This window comes from Gymnoscopelus microlampas (assembly GCF_963454915.1).
Source record: "Gymnoscopelus microlampas genome assembly, chromosome: 23".
In the NCBI taxonomy this organism is placed as follows: Eukaryota; Metazoa; Chordata; class Actinopteri; order Myctophiformes; family Myctophidae; genus Gymnoscopelus; species Gymnoscopelus microlampas.
In genome coordinates, this window is record NC_139960.1 from 20468262 (window position 1) to 20480261 (window position 12000).

Sequence of the window (12000 nt, forward strand, 5' to 3'; positions counted from 1 at the left end):
ATCACAATGTGTTCTATAAAACAGTTATGCCATACCGACGACATGCTGCGTACTGAACAACCGTAATAATAATAACAATATGTGCAGCACTTTTGAGTTACTAAATCAACTGTATATTTTGCTACCCTGTGCATCATTTTGTCCTGTATATCTCATCAACATATCATATATGTGTTGTTTGCTATTAATGTGTCCACACATTATTCTGCATCCTACATCTATTTAATTCCATTCACTCAAACTCCCTGATTCTCATTCCGTGCTCCCTAATTGGGATTATGCTACTTGGTGAAAAGCGTCTGTAGACAGGAGGTGAATGTGACAAGGACAACTTAATCCCAAAATGTCTCCCAACAATAAGATCAGGAACTCTTCAGGGGAAGCTTGCTCCTCCCGTAATCTTCCTTAAGTGGTTTATGACAGTATAAAAAGAAGCACTTTAGCAGAAACGCCCAAGTTCTGTGCAAAACTGAGGAGCCACAATGGGGAAGCACTTTCATCTGTACGAGAACGTATCCAAAGTGAGTCCCTTTGAGGGACCACAGTATTACCTGGCTCCACATTGGGCCTTCTACCTGCAGGCTGCCTTCATGGGGTTTGTCTTCTTCGCTGGAACGCCCTTGAATTTCATTGTCCTTTTTGTGACAGCGAAATACAAGAAGCTGAGGGTGCCACTGAACTACATCCTGGTTAACATTTCATTTGCAGGCTTCATCTTTGTGACTTTTTCTGTGAGCCAAGTGTTCCTCGCTTCTACCAGAGGATATTTCTTCATGGGCCACACATTGTGTGCTCTTGAATCTTGCATGGGTTCTATAGCAGGTAAACTGCAATAATGACATGAACTACGAGAACATGTTCACTTTGTTTTGTTTTTTTAATTGAAAATCAGTTATTTTTGCCAAGTGATGCAGTTGTAAGATGAAGTAGCTATAAATTAGGCTTAACACATCATCATTGCTCTCCTCTTCAGGTTTGGTGACAGCATGGTCCCTGGCAGTCCTCTCATTTGAGAGGTACCTTGTCATCTGCAAACCCTTCGGTGCATTCAAATTTACAAGCAATCATGCCCTGGCTGCCGTCGCCTTTACCTGGTTTATGGGGATTGGCTGTGCCACCCCTCCATTCTTTGGCTGGAGCAGGTAACAAACAACCTTTCTCATGTGGGTATGGATAGAAATTGTTATTATATGGGTAACAACATGTTGTATACTTTTTTGCGCTTGCCCTAAAGGTATATACCAGAGGGTCTCGGTTGCTCCTGTGGACCTGACTGGTACACCCACAATGAGGAGTATCATTGTACCAGTTACGTCTACTTCCTCATGATTACCTGTTTCATCGCACCGATCACCATCATCGTCTTCTCCTACGCCCAGTTGTTGGGGGCACTGCGTGCCGTGAGTCTGAACATTCTGCTACCATGACAACAGAAAACGTTAACAATACCGAACATAGCATGGGAATGTGTCCTTAACTTGGTGGTCAAACGTTTTAGGTGGCAGCCCAGCAGGCTGAGTCAGCCTCCACACAAAAGGCAGAAAAAGAGGTGTCAAGGATGATCATCGTGATGGTGGGCTCCTTTATCACATGCTATGGCCCCTACGCCCTTGCAGCCCTGTACTTTGGCTGGTCAACAGATGAGAACAAAGACTTTCGCCTGGTCACCATTCCAGCATTCTTCTCCAAGAGTTCTTGTGTCTACAACCCTCTTATTTATGCATTTTTGAACAAGCAGGTAAGTACTGTAGAGATGAAAGAAATCACATAAATCTATTCCTGTCTGTAAATGTACATTATGACTGTGTCTGTTTCAAGAACATAGGCTATAGCCCGCACACTGTTTAGCTCCCAATAGCAATGTGTTTTAGCTCACCAAAGCGTGTATAACCACCACCAGTGGTGTACATTTACTCAAGTTCTGTACTTTTAAGTACAATTTTGAGGTACCTTTTACCTTACTGGAGTATTTCCTAATTGTCAATACTTTTACTTCTACTCCACTACATCTCAGAGGCAAATATTGTACTTTTTACTCCACTACAATTATTTGAAAACTTTAGTTACCAGTTACTTTACAGATATAAATCATTACATTATAAAACACACATTAACCACTTTAGCCCTATTTTATACCTATTTGAAAATAGCCGATCTACAAGCTCACAACGCGAGCTTGTAGGTCTGCTATTTTCAAACATTTTGGTACTTTTACTTTTGCCACTTTAAGTACCAAGTAAAATTGAATTGAATTCCAGACTTTTACTTGTAACAGGGTACTTCTTACATTGCAGTATTGATACCTTTACTTAAGTAAAACATTTGAGTCCACCACTGATAACCACCTGGCCTCCCACATAGGAAAAAGGATAAATAAGGATAATTATTTTTAACAGGTCGTTCATGAAAGTCCTTGCGGTCTTGTTTCCAATGAGAACCTGTGAGCAATTAGGGGTTAAGAGTCTTGCTCAGGGACAAATTTCATTTCATCGACACATATGCTGGTCTGGCCTGGAATCGAACCTGGACCAACCAGGGCTTCTGGCTCTCTAGGCGGGCTCACTAACCACTCAGCTATGGTCGCCCCAAAAACCAAACATCTATCCAAAGTTGAATCCTCCCAGGCCAAGGGAGATATTTGGTTCCTGGGCACAGCCAGGGCTACTCTGCTGCATTCACACCCCTTTGACCTCCCCCATCTGGGTCACACCACCAATGTAGCAACCTGGATTCAAACCTGGGTCCCAAAGTCCCAAAGTCGCTTATAATAAGCAGACCTGTCAACACTGGCAGGCTCAACGCATGTGCACAACAATGTGCGCATCGGCTCATCGACTTAAGTGGATCCCCTAGCCAAGGGAGATGTAGGCTTCTGCTATGTTCTTGATTTATGTAAAGGATATCATCTGTCCGACACCAGCTTTTTTTAGTTTTGGATGTTTGTACGCGTTGTGACACTCAATATGGTTGTCTTCCCCAGTTCAATGCATGCATCATGGAGACAGTCTTCGGTAAGACGCAGGAGGAAGGTTCTGAGGTTTCCTCTTCCAAGACTGAGGTATCATCAGTCTCTACAGCTTCCTAAAGCCCTGCTTCCTACAGTGAGATTTTCGGAACGCAGGAGTATAAAGAAGAACACCTAATGTATATTTTGTATACAGTGTTGCTTGCTGAAAATCTGTTATTATCTGGTTAACTATAATGAAAGCGGACTTAGCTAAACTCGACCTAGAATGGTTGGTGAATTTGTGCTTTTGAACACAAAATACTTGCTTATAACACTGGAAGCCAAAAAGGAAATATATTATACTGTAGTACATCTTTGTTATATATGTTGTTGCAAATACAATATAAAGAAAATCAAACATAAAATAATTTGTATTAAATAAATCTGTATTATTTTGAATATATTTTTGTCTCTTTTTTGCTCTTGATGTAAATCAGGTTTTGATTTAATCTTGGTATACCAAAGTATTCTTTAAAGTAAGGAGACATACATATTTGATTAACTGGCTATGTGCCAGCTTGATCCAATTATTAGCACCAACACATTCAACAGACTAAATGGATTAAAACTGGGATGCTTACTCTTGGCTTTTTAATTACTTATAAAGATACATGGTCAGAGTATGTGCCATGAACCCAACAGTAAGTGGTCAAGGAATTAGAGTGATAAGAAAACAAGTATGTGTTACAAAGTAACTGGGATAACAAGTATGCTATGTCAATCTGAGACCAGTGTGTAGGTGGTTCAGAAAATAGGCTACACTGCATAATGCATGGGGACTTAATTTGAGGCTAAAATTAAGCAAAAATATCTTGAACTGTGTACACGTTGAATGTCATAATTGATTTAAAATAGACAGTCCTGTATAGATTTATTCCAATTTGTATTTTTATTTAGAAACAGTATGTAGATTTCACATCTCAAGTACAGCATTTAACAGCTAAGTACAGTTGATTAAAATCCCTATACATTCTATCTCTATGCATATTAAAAATCCAAAGATTTTCATAGCTTTTTTTAAATAAAACATCATTCAGAAAATAAAATCTCATAAAAAATATAACCCGACAGTTTTTTGTATATTCAAAGCATCAATCCCTTCATCCTGGTTATCCAGCAGTTTTGAATTCTCAACATGGATTGAGGCATTACCATATTATTAAGTGTTCAATATTAGTTTATTTTCTCAAATGAAAACATTACAGTAGTACAAATTGACCTTATGGCCAGATTAACAGAAATCAAGAATCACTTGGAATAGCCTTCAAACTATTTGAAAGTAAGATTTAAATTATTTTGATGCTTTTAATGTTGTTTCTTTATTGTTTATTGTTTTGTACATTTTTATGCTGTTATTTTGGCTAGGTCTCCCTTGTAAAAGAGATCATTGATCTCAATGGTACTAACCTGGTAAAAGAAGGGTTAGATAAAAAAAACAAGGACATGAGGAGGACAGTGCTGTCAGTGATGCCTCTGGTGGGACATTGACATAGGCTAAGAAAAAGAGGTAGGAAAGTTGCTTAATATGATCCTGACCGTCCTTGTTCCTTCAAAAAGAGGATGGGACGCTGCAACTTGTAAGGATGAGGACAAATGGAGTGCTTAAGGGTAGAAAGGTTAAAAAAAAATCTATGTGAAGCCACCCTAATTACAAAGGCACACGGAAGGATAAAGGAAAAGCAAAATAGACAACAAAGTATTGTCTACCTACAATACCAGGGGCAGTAAATACACTAAATACCTTACCTTATTAGGATGGTGTATAAAAAGTATGACAAATTTGTATGTAATCTTCAGTGCTTGTGAGAGCAACTCAAATATCAAGAAGAGAAAAACCATGACAAATTGGCAACAACGAATGTAACAGAAACCCAAAGGCTTGAATGTAAACACAGAAAACAATCCAATTCAAATGCAAAGATCGACAACCTAATCCCGACACGCTCGTCATGACTGCGTAGTCTTCGTACAAAATAAATTAAATCGTGTATCAAATTGAGTCTAAAATGGTTAAAAGTCCCCTAGAACTCTTCGTGCTTATTTAGCGCTTCCCCGAAGTCAGTTGCTTGGCTTCCGACGAACAGGTCAAACTTGTTCAGGATTTCCTCTTTGGTAAGCTTCCCATCCTAAGAAAACAAGGATATGCAAAGTAGGTGGTTTTACAAAAAAAAGTCACAGTTTGCTCACAAAGTGCCCGCGGTAACATGGAAGTGAGATAACATACCTTGTCTGAGTCAGACTCCTGGACCAGGTGTTTGGCCTCTGACAGCGAGTGGTTATAGTCAGAAGGCAGTATCCAATCCTTTGTCTCAGCCATGTCCATCTTACCATCTTTATTCGTATCCCTGAACTCATTGAACTGCTCACGCTCCGCCTTCACCCATTCTGGCTCCTCTTCTCCCTCCTCATGAGCCTTGTACATGTCGCCTACAGAGGCAGCAAAGAAAAGCGGCAGGAGAATTGGTATTTCAACAGGAGCGAAAGCTTGTAAAACCAGAAAGGTACGGTAAGGTAATGCACACCAATGCTTGTCTCAAAACATGCACATTCTGGAGGGACAACTATTAATTAAAGGATATACAAAAACATGTAAAAGAACGCACATCAAAACAGTAAACACTAGGTGCTGGACCGAAAAACAGTACAAGTTCAACAGCTATGTTGAACATCTAGCTTCTGCAGAATGTGAAGAAATTGCACACTCAAGCTCTACTGTAAGATGGAAGCAGAACTTGAGTGTGCAATTACTTTGACCAATCATTACTCTGATGATTGCTGATGATCATTAGACAAAGGGTGGGAAAACAAAGCCATTATGTGGAATTATGCTGCATGAAATCTTCATTTACTTACCAACGTACTCTTGCAGGTCAATGAAACCGTCCTGATTTTTGTCAATGTCTTCCATTGTTTCCTATTTGAATAAACACAGCAGTATGGGGTATAATAGATGACAATACTTCATGATCCTGGGCAAGTTTCTTTAAATCTTTGTGAAGTGTTCATTGTGATGTATTGCCTACCAGCACCACAGTATCCTTCATGTGGTCAAAGTCTTCAGGGTGGAGGAAGGCGGTGAATTCTTCCCTGTCTGCATTGTTGTCACCGTTCTTGTCTGCTACTTTGAATCGCTTTTCATCCCGTGCCATCATTTGCTTATAGTTGTAGCCTTCTTCTGTTGTTGGGTTCTCTAGTAAAGGGGAAAATATTAGATTTGTTTAGGTCTTTTCTAGGGGTACAACAATAAATCAAACTAATCAACTTAATCATTTACCAAAAGTAATTGATTATAATCAAACAATCAATTTGAGGAGAGGAATCTATGTGTGCGTGCGTGCGTGCGTGCGTGCGTGCGTGCGTGCATGCGTGCGTGCGTGTGTGACGCGTTCTCCCCCCATCCTTACCTAAATAAGTACCATAGGTGACATTCTTGTACTCTTCCCACGAGATGATATTGTCACTGTTCGTATCGAAGTCCGACCACTGGCGGTCTACGTTGTCATAGATGTACTTCATCTGGGCTTTGTGGATCCATTCGTTCAGCTCTGCCTCCGTGATGAAGCCATCCTTGTCTTCATCTATATGATCTACAATAATGCTAAGTGAAGGGCATGATGAAGATATGAGCACGTTTCCAAGGTGTACAATGCAGCATCACTAGTACCAACACAAGTCTATGTACATACAGTAGTAGTAGGAAGTAAAAGTAAATGCCTAGCATAGCCTAACCTAACCTTGCATAGCCTAATCTTGCAAAACCTGTTTTTGATCATTGTGATGATGGAAAAAAGGTTAAAACTTCCTTCTTCCTCCTCTTTCTTATAAAGAACCCAGACAAACTGGAACCAGACAAATCATTACAGAAACTTGATTTATAGGGGCGAAACCTAGTGCTTGCTTCCTCGCTTCCTTCCATCAGCCAATGACAGTACAAAAACAAAAAGGACTTGAACTTACCCCAGTCTGCGCTGGCTCTCATCTGGCGGGAGCTCATCAAAGGTCTTGGCCTCCTCCTCGCCCAGGAAGGCATCGTGGTCGTACTCATGGTCCTCGTCATCATTGTGCTCATGGCTGCTGAGAGGCTTTTCAGTGTGAATGCGATTCTTCTTTGTGGGTTTGCTGGTGGCGTACACCACACAGAGGGCAAAGCACATCAGCAATGGTCTGACCAACTTCATTCTGAGAAGAAGGAAAGGTGAGAGTAAATGATGAATTCACAACAACTTCCTGTCATAGATGTTTACTTAATAGGCTACCTGCATCTTGTATAATGTATTTAGACTGCCCATTCACCCCTTAAGACCTTACGTGCATGGATATGTGAGGTCACATGCACATGCACATGCGCTCACACACACGCATTTATTGAGCTTGTCGATTTACTGTTTAAAATGATTTTTTTTGGCATCATGATGTTGGAGGACTATGTGGAGATTGTCTTATACTATATACTGTGAGGTAGACCTGAGGCCTTACTGTCTTTACAATTATGTGTTCTAATCTAGACTGACAGAGTATGACATCTATTGGCAGGTACAGCTTGGTACACAGATAGTTGGAGTTGTATACACTATGCTATGGTCCGTAACAGGATAGGTGGGCACTTGGGACATCTGGGCACCTCGATGTAAAATTGAATATTCTGTCCAAAATGTTAAAATATTCAACATTTGAAAAACTATCTTAAGTAAAGTAAAGTATACATAACGTGAACATGCTTAAACATTCTGCAATTAAGGTATAGTATTTCTACAATTGCTACAAATTGCTACAAAACCTGTATATCCAGTCATTTTGGGGCATAAACAAGAGGGATAAAATCAAGTCTGATAATGATGTACCGTGCATGTTCACATCACGTACAATACTTTTTCTAACATTTCTAACATTTTGAACAAAATAGCCAATTTTACATCGAGGTGCCCAGATGTCCCTAGTGCCCACCTATCCTGTATTCATATGGTCAAGTCTCTGTTTTCTGCTGGACCACTAATTAATTTGAATTTTGCAATAAACACTCAATACTTAAGTGTATCCTACTCCATTTGCTTCAACATTCTGATTTATTTAGAATTCCTGGACAACTATATGCCAGAAAAAAATGTGAATGTAAACATGGGACTAAAAAGTATGTATTACTATAATCAAAATTAAACTAAAAAACTATAGCCTACTATATTACAGTCTAATTACAGAAATAAGACTGGTCTGATTAATTATAACTATTATAAAACATTGTCCAGTCCACACTTGCAGCAATGCATGTTTGGGTTTTTAGTAATATCATGCTAAATGATCACACGCAATACTGAAATGATAACAACATGGGTGTCTGCAGTGTGATATGTCAACAGTTAAACAGCAGTTAAATTATAACAACCATTTATATATGTAATAATAATAATAATAATAATAATAATAATAACAATAATAATAAATAATAAACTTTAATTGTATAGCACTTTTCATGACATCAAATGCAGCCCAAAGTGCTTTACATTAAAAAAAAAGAAATATCTATTACAAAACATCACTTTAGAAGGATTACAGGTTATTTATGGTAACATTGGTGTATTAGCTGGGGCTATTGTCTATGACTGACCAGTATGCAACATGCAACTTAAGCCAGTGATGGCAGAGAGCAATATCTATTAATAATTCAACTTAATGTCAGAAGCTTACATGCTAGACGTGTTCATTATCATGAGTGAACCTACCTGTTTGATGCCTGTAAAACACACACACGCTCTCACCCAGAGATATACAATCTATGATGATACAAACACACAGATACACAGTCTATGATGATAATACTGATACACACACGCACAGCTTCTTTTATCTCAGATCACATCCCACCCATTTCCTCCCACAGAAAACCAATGAAATTCCACGGAAAAAACGTCTCCACGTTCGATTGGTCCACTTCAGCAGAAGGATCGCTTCGGATGATGACATCGTGCATCCCATGTAGCGCTCACTCAGCGCACTTGCTTCTCATTGGTCCCCGTCATTGGAACACAGTGAATTGGCCAATCAGTAGTCACAACTGAAATAGCCGATCCGCGCTGAGAAAAGTATCACCACGTCCTTTGCCACGTCCACAAATTAGCACTTAAATTAGGTAAACTTGCATCATGTTTGATTTTCCGTGTAAGCAATATGATATAGGCTACCTGACTGACTGACATAGTCTGAATAATTAATCTCTCCTTCCATCCACACACGGAATTCCATGCAGCAATGTAGCCATGGATCACACGACGGTCGTCTGTCACGACCGTCATGGATGAACTTCAACCTGGTGTTTGCACTTTCTCCCTTTTTAGGCCGTACATCTACATAAACGTTCACATTTCAAATATAAAGTGCTTACTTTATGGCCACAGATGTTGCAATTATGTAAGGGTTATCAGAAGTACCTGTATCTTCCGTATTGTTCAATAAAAAGCATTTTAATCCGATTGGTGTTTATTTTCTCATAGACTTATAATGTATCAGAGAGTGCAATACACCTCCCAACCGATAGGGTTGGGGTGAAAGCATATGGAGAAAATGCGGAGAAAATTGCCACCAATCGGATTAAAATGCCTTTTATTGAACAATATGGAAGATACGGGTACTTCTGAGGGCCCATACATAATTCTAACATCTATGGCCATGGGGTAAGCACTTTATATTTGAAATCTGAACGTTTATGTAGTCAGATGTATGGGCTGTACGGGCTGTCGATGTAAATGGAGACAGTGCAAACACCAGGTTGAAGTTCATCCATGACTGTCATGATATGACAGTCATGTATCAGGACTATGCAGAAATGTAGCTTACCTACCTTCCTATCAGGTTAAGAACAATCTTCCTAAAAATCATTGTGTTACTGAAATGGGGAGTCGGTCTTTTATTTTCAGGACTGTGAAATTATGGAATTCATTACAATAATTCACTCAACAGTAGGCCTTGTATTGTATGACTTTTTTGGGTGCACATTATTGTTCACTATTGTGCTGTCAGCTGCTGTCGGTGGTTGTAGGGTACTGGTAGTACTGTATGTATTTGTATTTGAATTCGAATTGTTTCTTGATTTTTATACCTGTGTGTGTGTGTGTGTGTGTGTGTGTGTGTGTGTGTGTGTGTGTGTGTGTGTGTGTGTGTGTGTGTGTGTGTGTGTGTGTGTGTGTGTGTGTTAAAAGTTGTAGGCTATTTTATGATTAGATAGATTATGTACTGCAATATTTGTACGTTGAATTTTTTATGTTATGTTGTGTTTTTATTATATGTGGAGTTGGAAGATTAGCCAATGGGCTTAAGAGAGAGAAATCAAAATCAAATTAAATCGATCAGCAAAGGATTTTCAGATTCATTGCATCTTAACAAATAGGTGAATGAAAAAATGAAAAACAGATGACAGTTTCCGTTCTCGGCTTCCGGGATTTGTAGTTCCAGACTATATATAGCATTCGTAGATTGTGGAATAGTTGTCTGGCTACGTGGTAATAGGGGACCACCAACTTCTTGATGGACAGGAAACAGCATGTTGCTGGGAAAGCCCACCTCAAACCGACTGACCCTCAGCACAGGGCTGCGTGTTGATGACTGTACCTTACATCTCTATCAAGCTTCTCAATTTTGTAGATGACACAACGTGATTGGATTGATCCAGAACAGTGTATCTGTATGTAGACACAGATCACAACAACCTGAAGCTCAATACATTAAAGACAGTATAGATGATGGTATAGGCTTCAGTTAATCACTTCAACCCATATCCATAATAATCCATAATCCATATTCTGGGAATGTCATAATAATAACGAACATTCGGCAAAAATAGGCAAACATTTAGTGAAGCGATTTGGTGTAGAGGAACAAAAGGAGGGGAACCATGTACAGACCCTTGGGGGACCCCAGTCCATAAGTGGTTGACCATCAAACTGCACACAGGTGACTGTGGAGATAATGAAATACTTTGGAACTATCTCCATCTCCAATGACCAGACATTCAACCTGCCACAGGCTATGATGGTCCAGTTACACGCATCATATAGTCTGCATTCCCGTCCCCCAGCATTGTCACCAAGCTGGACACTATAGCAGGTAGCAGTAGGCCTACACATCATCTGGTCAGCTTAAAAGATGGGCTGCAACCTGCTTGAACTACACGCTCCCAGGGTCAGAATGCCCAGAAGGTAATTTTATCTCTGACCCCTCTCATCCTGGCCACAGACTCTTTGAAGCTCTTCCCTATGGGAATAAGAACCAGCTTCATATGTGCGATTACACTACTCAACAACTGAACCATATTATATCCCAACACAGAACTATTGGACTGGACTGTAAGCACTGGTATCCATCATCTAATCTAATTCTTGTTATGTGCACTCATGTAACTACCAATTACAATATCTATACATGTAGACTGGAATATGTATATTGTGTGCAATATCTAATACACAATACACAACATGTGTTGCATATAATATATATAATATTACTACTACACTTGATCCTATATTTCTATTGTTATATACTTTTTAGTTATTATTTTTTGTTGCATCTATTTGTGTCAGAGTAATGCACCAAGTCATATTCCTTCATTCCTTGTACGTATAGGACAGTAAAGAGATGAACTATGTCAGCACAGCACTGAAAGACAAAGACATCATTTTACAGGGTGTACGTATATCAAGACATCCAATTGAATCACTTAACATATTACACGTGTTCCTGGTTCAGTGGCTTTCGAGAGAGACTGTAAATATTTGCTTATGGACTGTTTGTTCTGTTGCGTTATATTAAATATCTTCAAGCAAGTTCAACTGGCTTCAAGCAGTTTTTGTCTTCTTCAAATAGTGTGTGTGTGTGTGTGTGTGTGTGTGTGTGTGTGTGTGTGTGTGTGTGTGTGTGTGTGTGTGTGTGTGCGCGTGAGCGTGCGCGTGCGCGTGCGCGTGCGCGTGCGCGTGCGCGTGCGTGTGTGTGTGTGCCTGTGCCTGTGC

General features: G+C 39.6%; 2 protein-coding genes across 2 annotated transcripts; one reads left to right on the forward strand and one right to left on the reverse strand.

Moving 5' to 3' along the window:
- Nucleotides 1-482: 482 nt before the first annotated feature.
- opn1sw1 (opsin 1 (cone pigments), short-wave-sensitive 1) lies at nucleotides 483-3085 on the forward strand (the record flags this gene model as incomplete). Its single annotated transcript, XM_084049787.1, has 5 exons — nucleotides 483-822; nucleotides 974-1142; nucleotides 1235-1400; nucleotides 1499-1738; nucleotides 2981-3085. The coding sequence occupies 5 exons, from the start codon at nucleotides 483-485 to the stop codon at nucleotides 3083-3085; spliced, it is 1020 nt and encodes a 339-aa protein (XP_083905913.1).
- Nucleotides 3086-3873: 788 nt separating this feature from the next.
- Nucleotides 3874-8870, reverse strand: LOC311040325 (calumenin-A-like). Its single transcript, XM_084050535.1, has 7 exons — nucleotides 8725-8870; nucleotides 6965-7186; nucleotides 6412-6605; nucleotides 6031-6197; nucleotides 5861-5921; nucleotides 5232-5434; nucleotides 3874-5133 (listed from the first exon to the last, which is right to left on the reverse strand). Exons 2-7 carry the CDS (start codon nucleotides 7183-7185, stop codon nucleotides 5029-5031), a joined length of 951 nt encoding a protein of 316 aa, XP_083906661.1. The 5' UTR covers nucleotide 7186; nucleotides 8725-8870; the 3' UTR covers nucleotides 3874-5028.
- Nucleotides 8871-12000: the final 3130 nt, after the last annotated feature.

Bases quoted from the DNA above. Each gene is read 5' to 3' on its own strand.
- LOC311040325 (XM_084050535.1), bottom strand. From the start codon at position 7,185: ATGAAGTTGGTCAGACCATTGCTGATGTGCTTTGCCCTCTGTGTGGTG. The intron at 5,922-6,030 runs GTAGGCAATACA...TTATTCAAATAG, and splicing joins TGAAGGATACTGTGGTGCTG to GAAACAATGGAAGACATTGA. The intron at 5,134-5,231 runs GTATGTTATCTC...TTGTTTTCTTAG, and splicing joins AGGAGTCTGACTCAGACAAG to GATGGGAAGCTTACCAAAGA.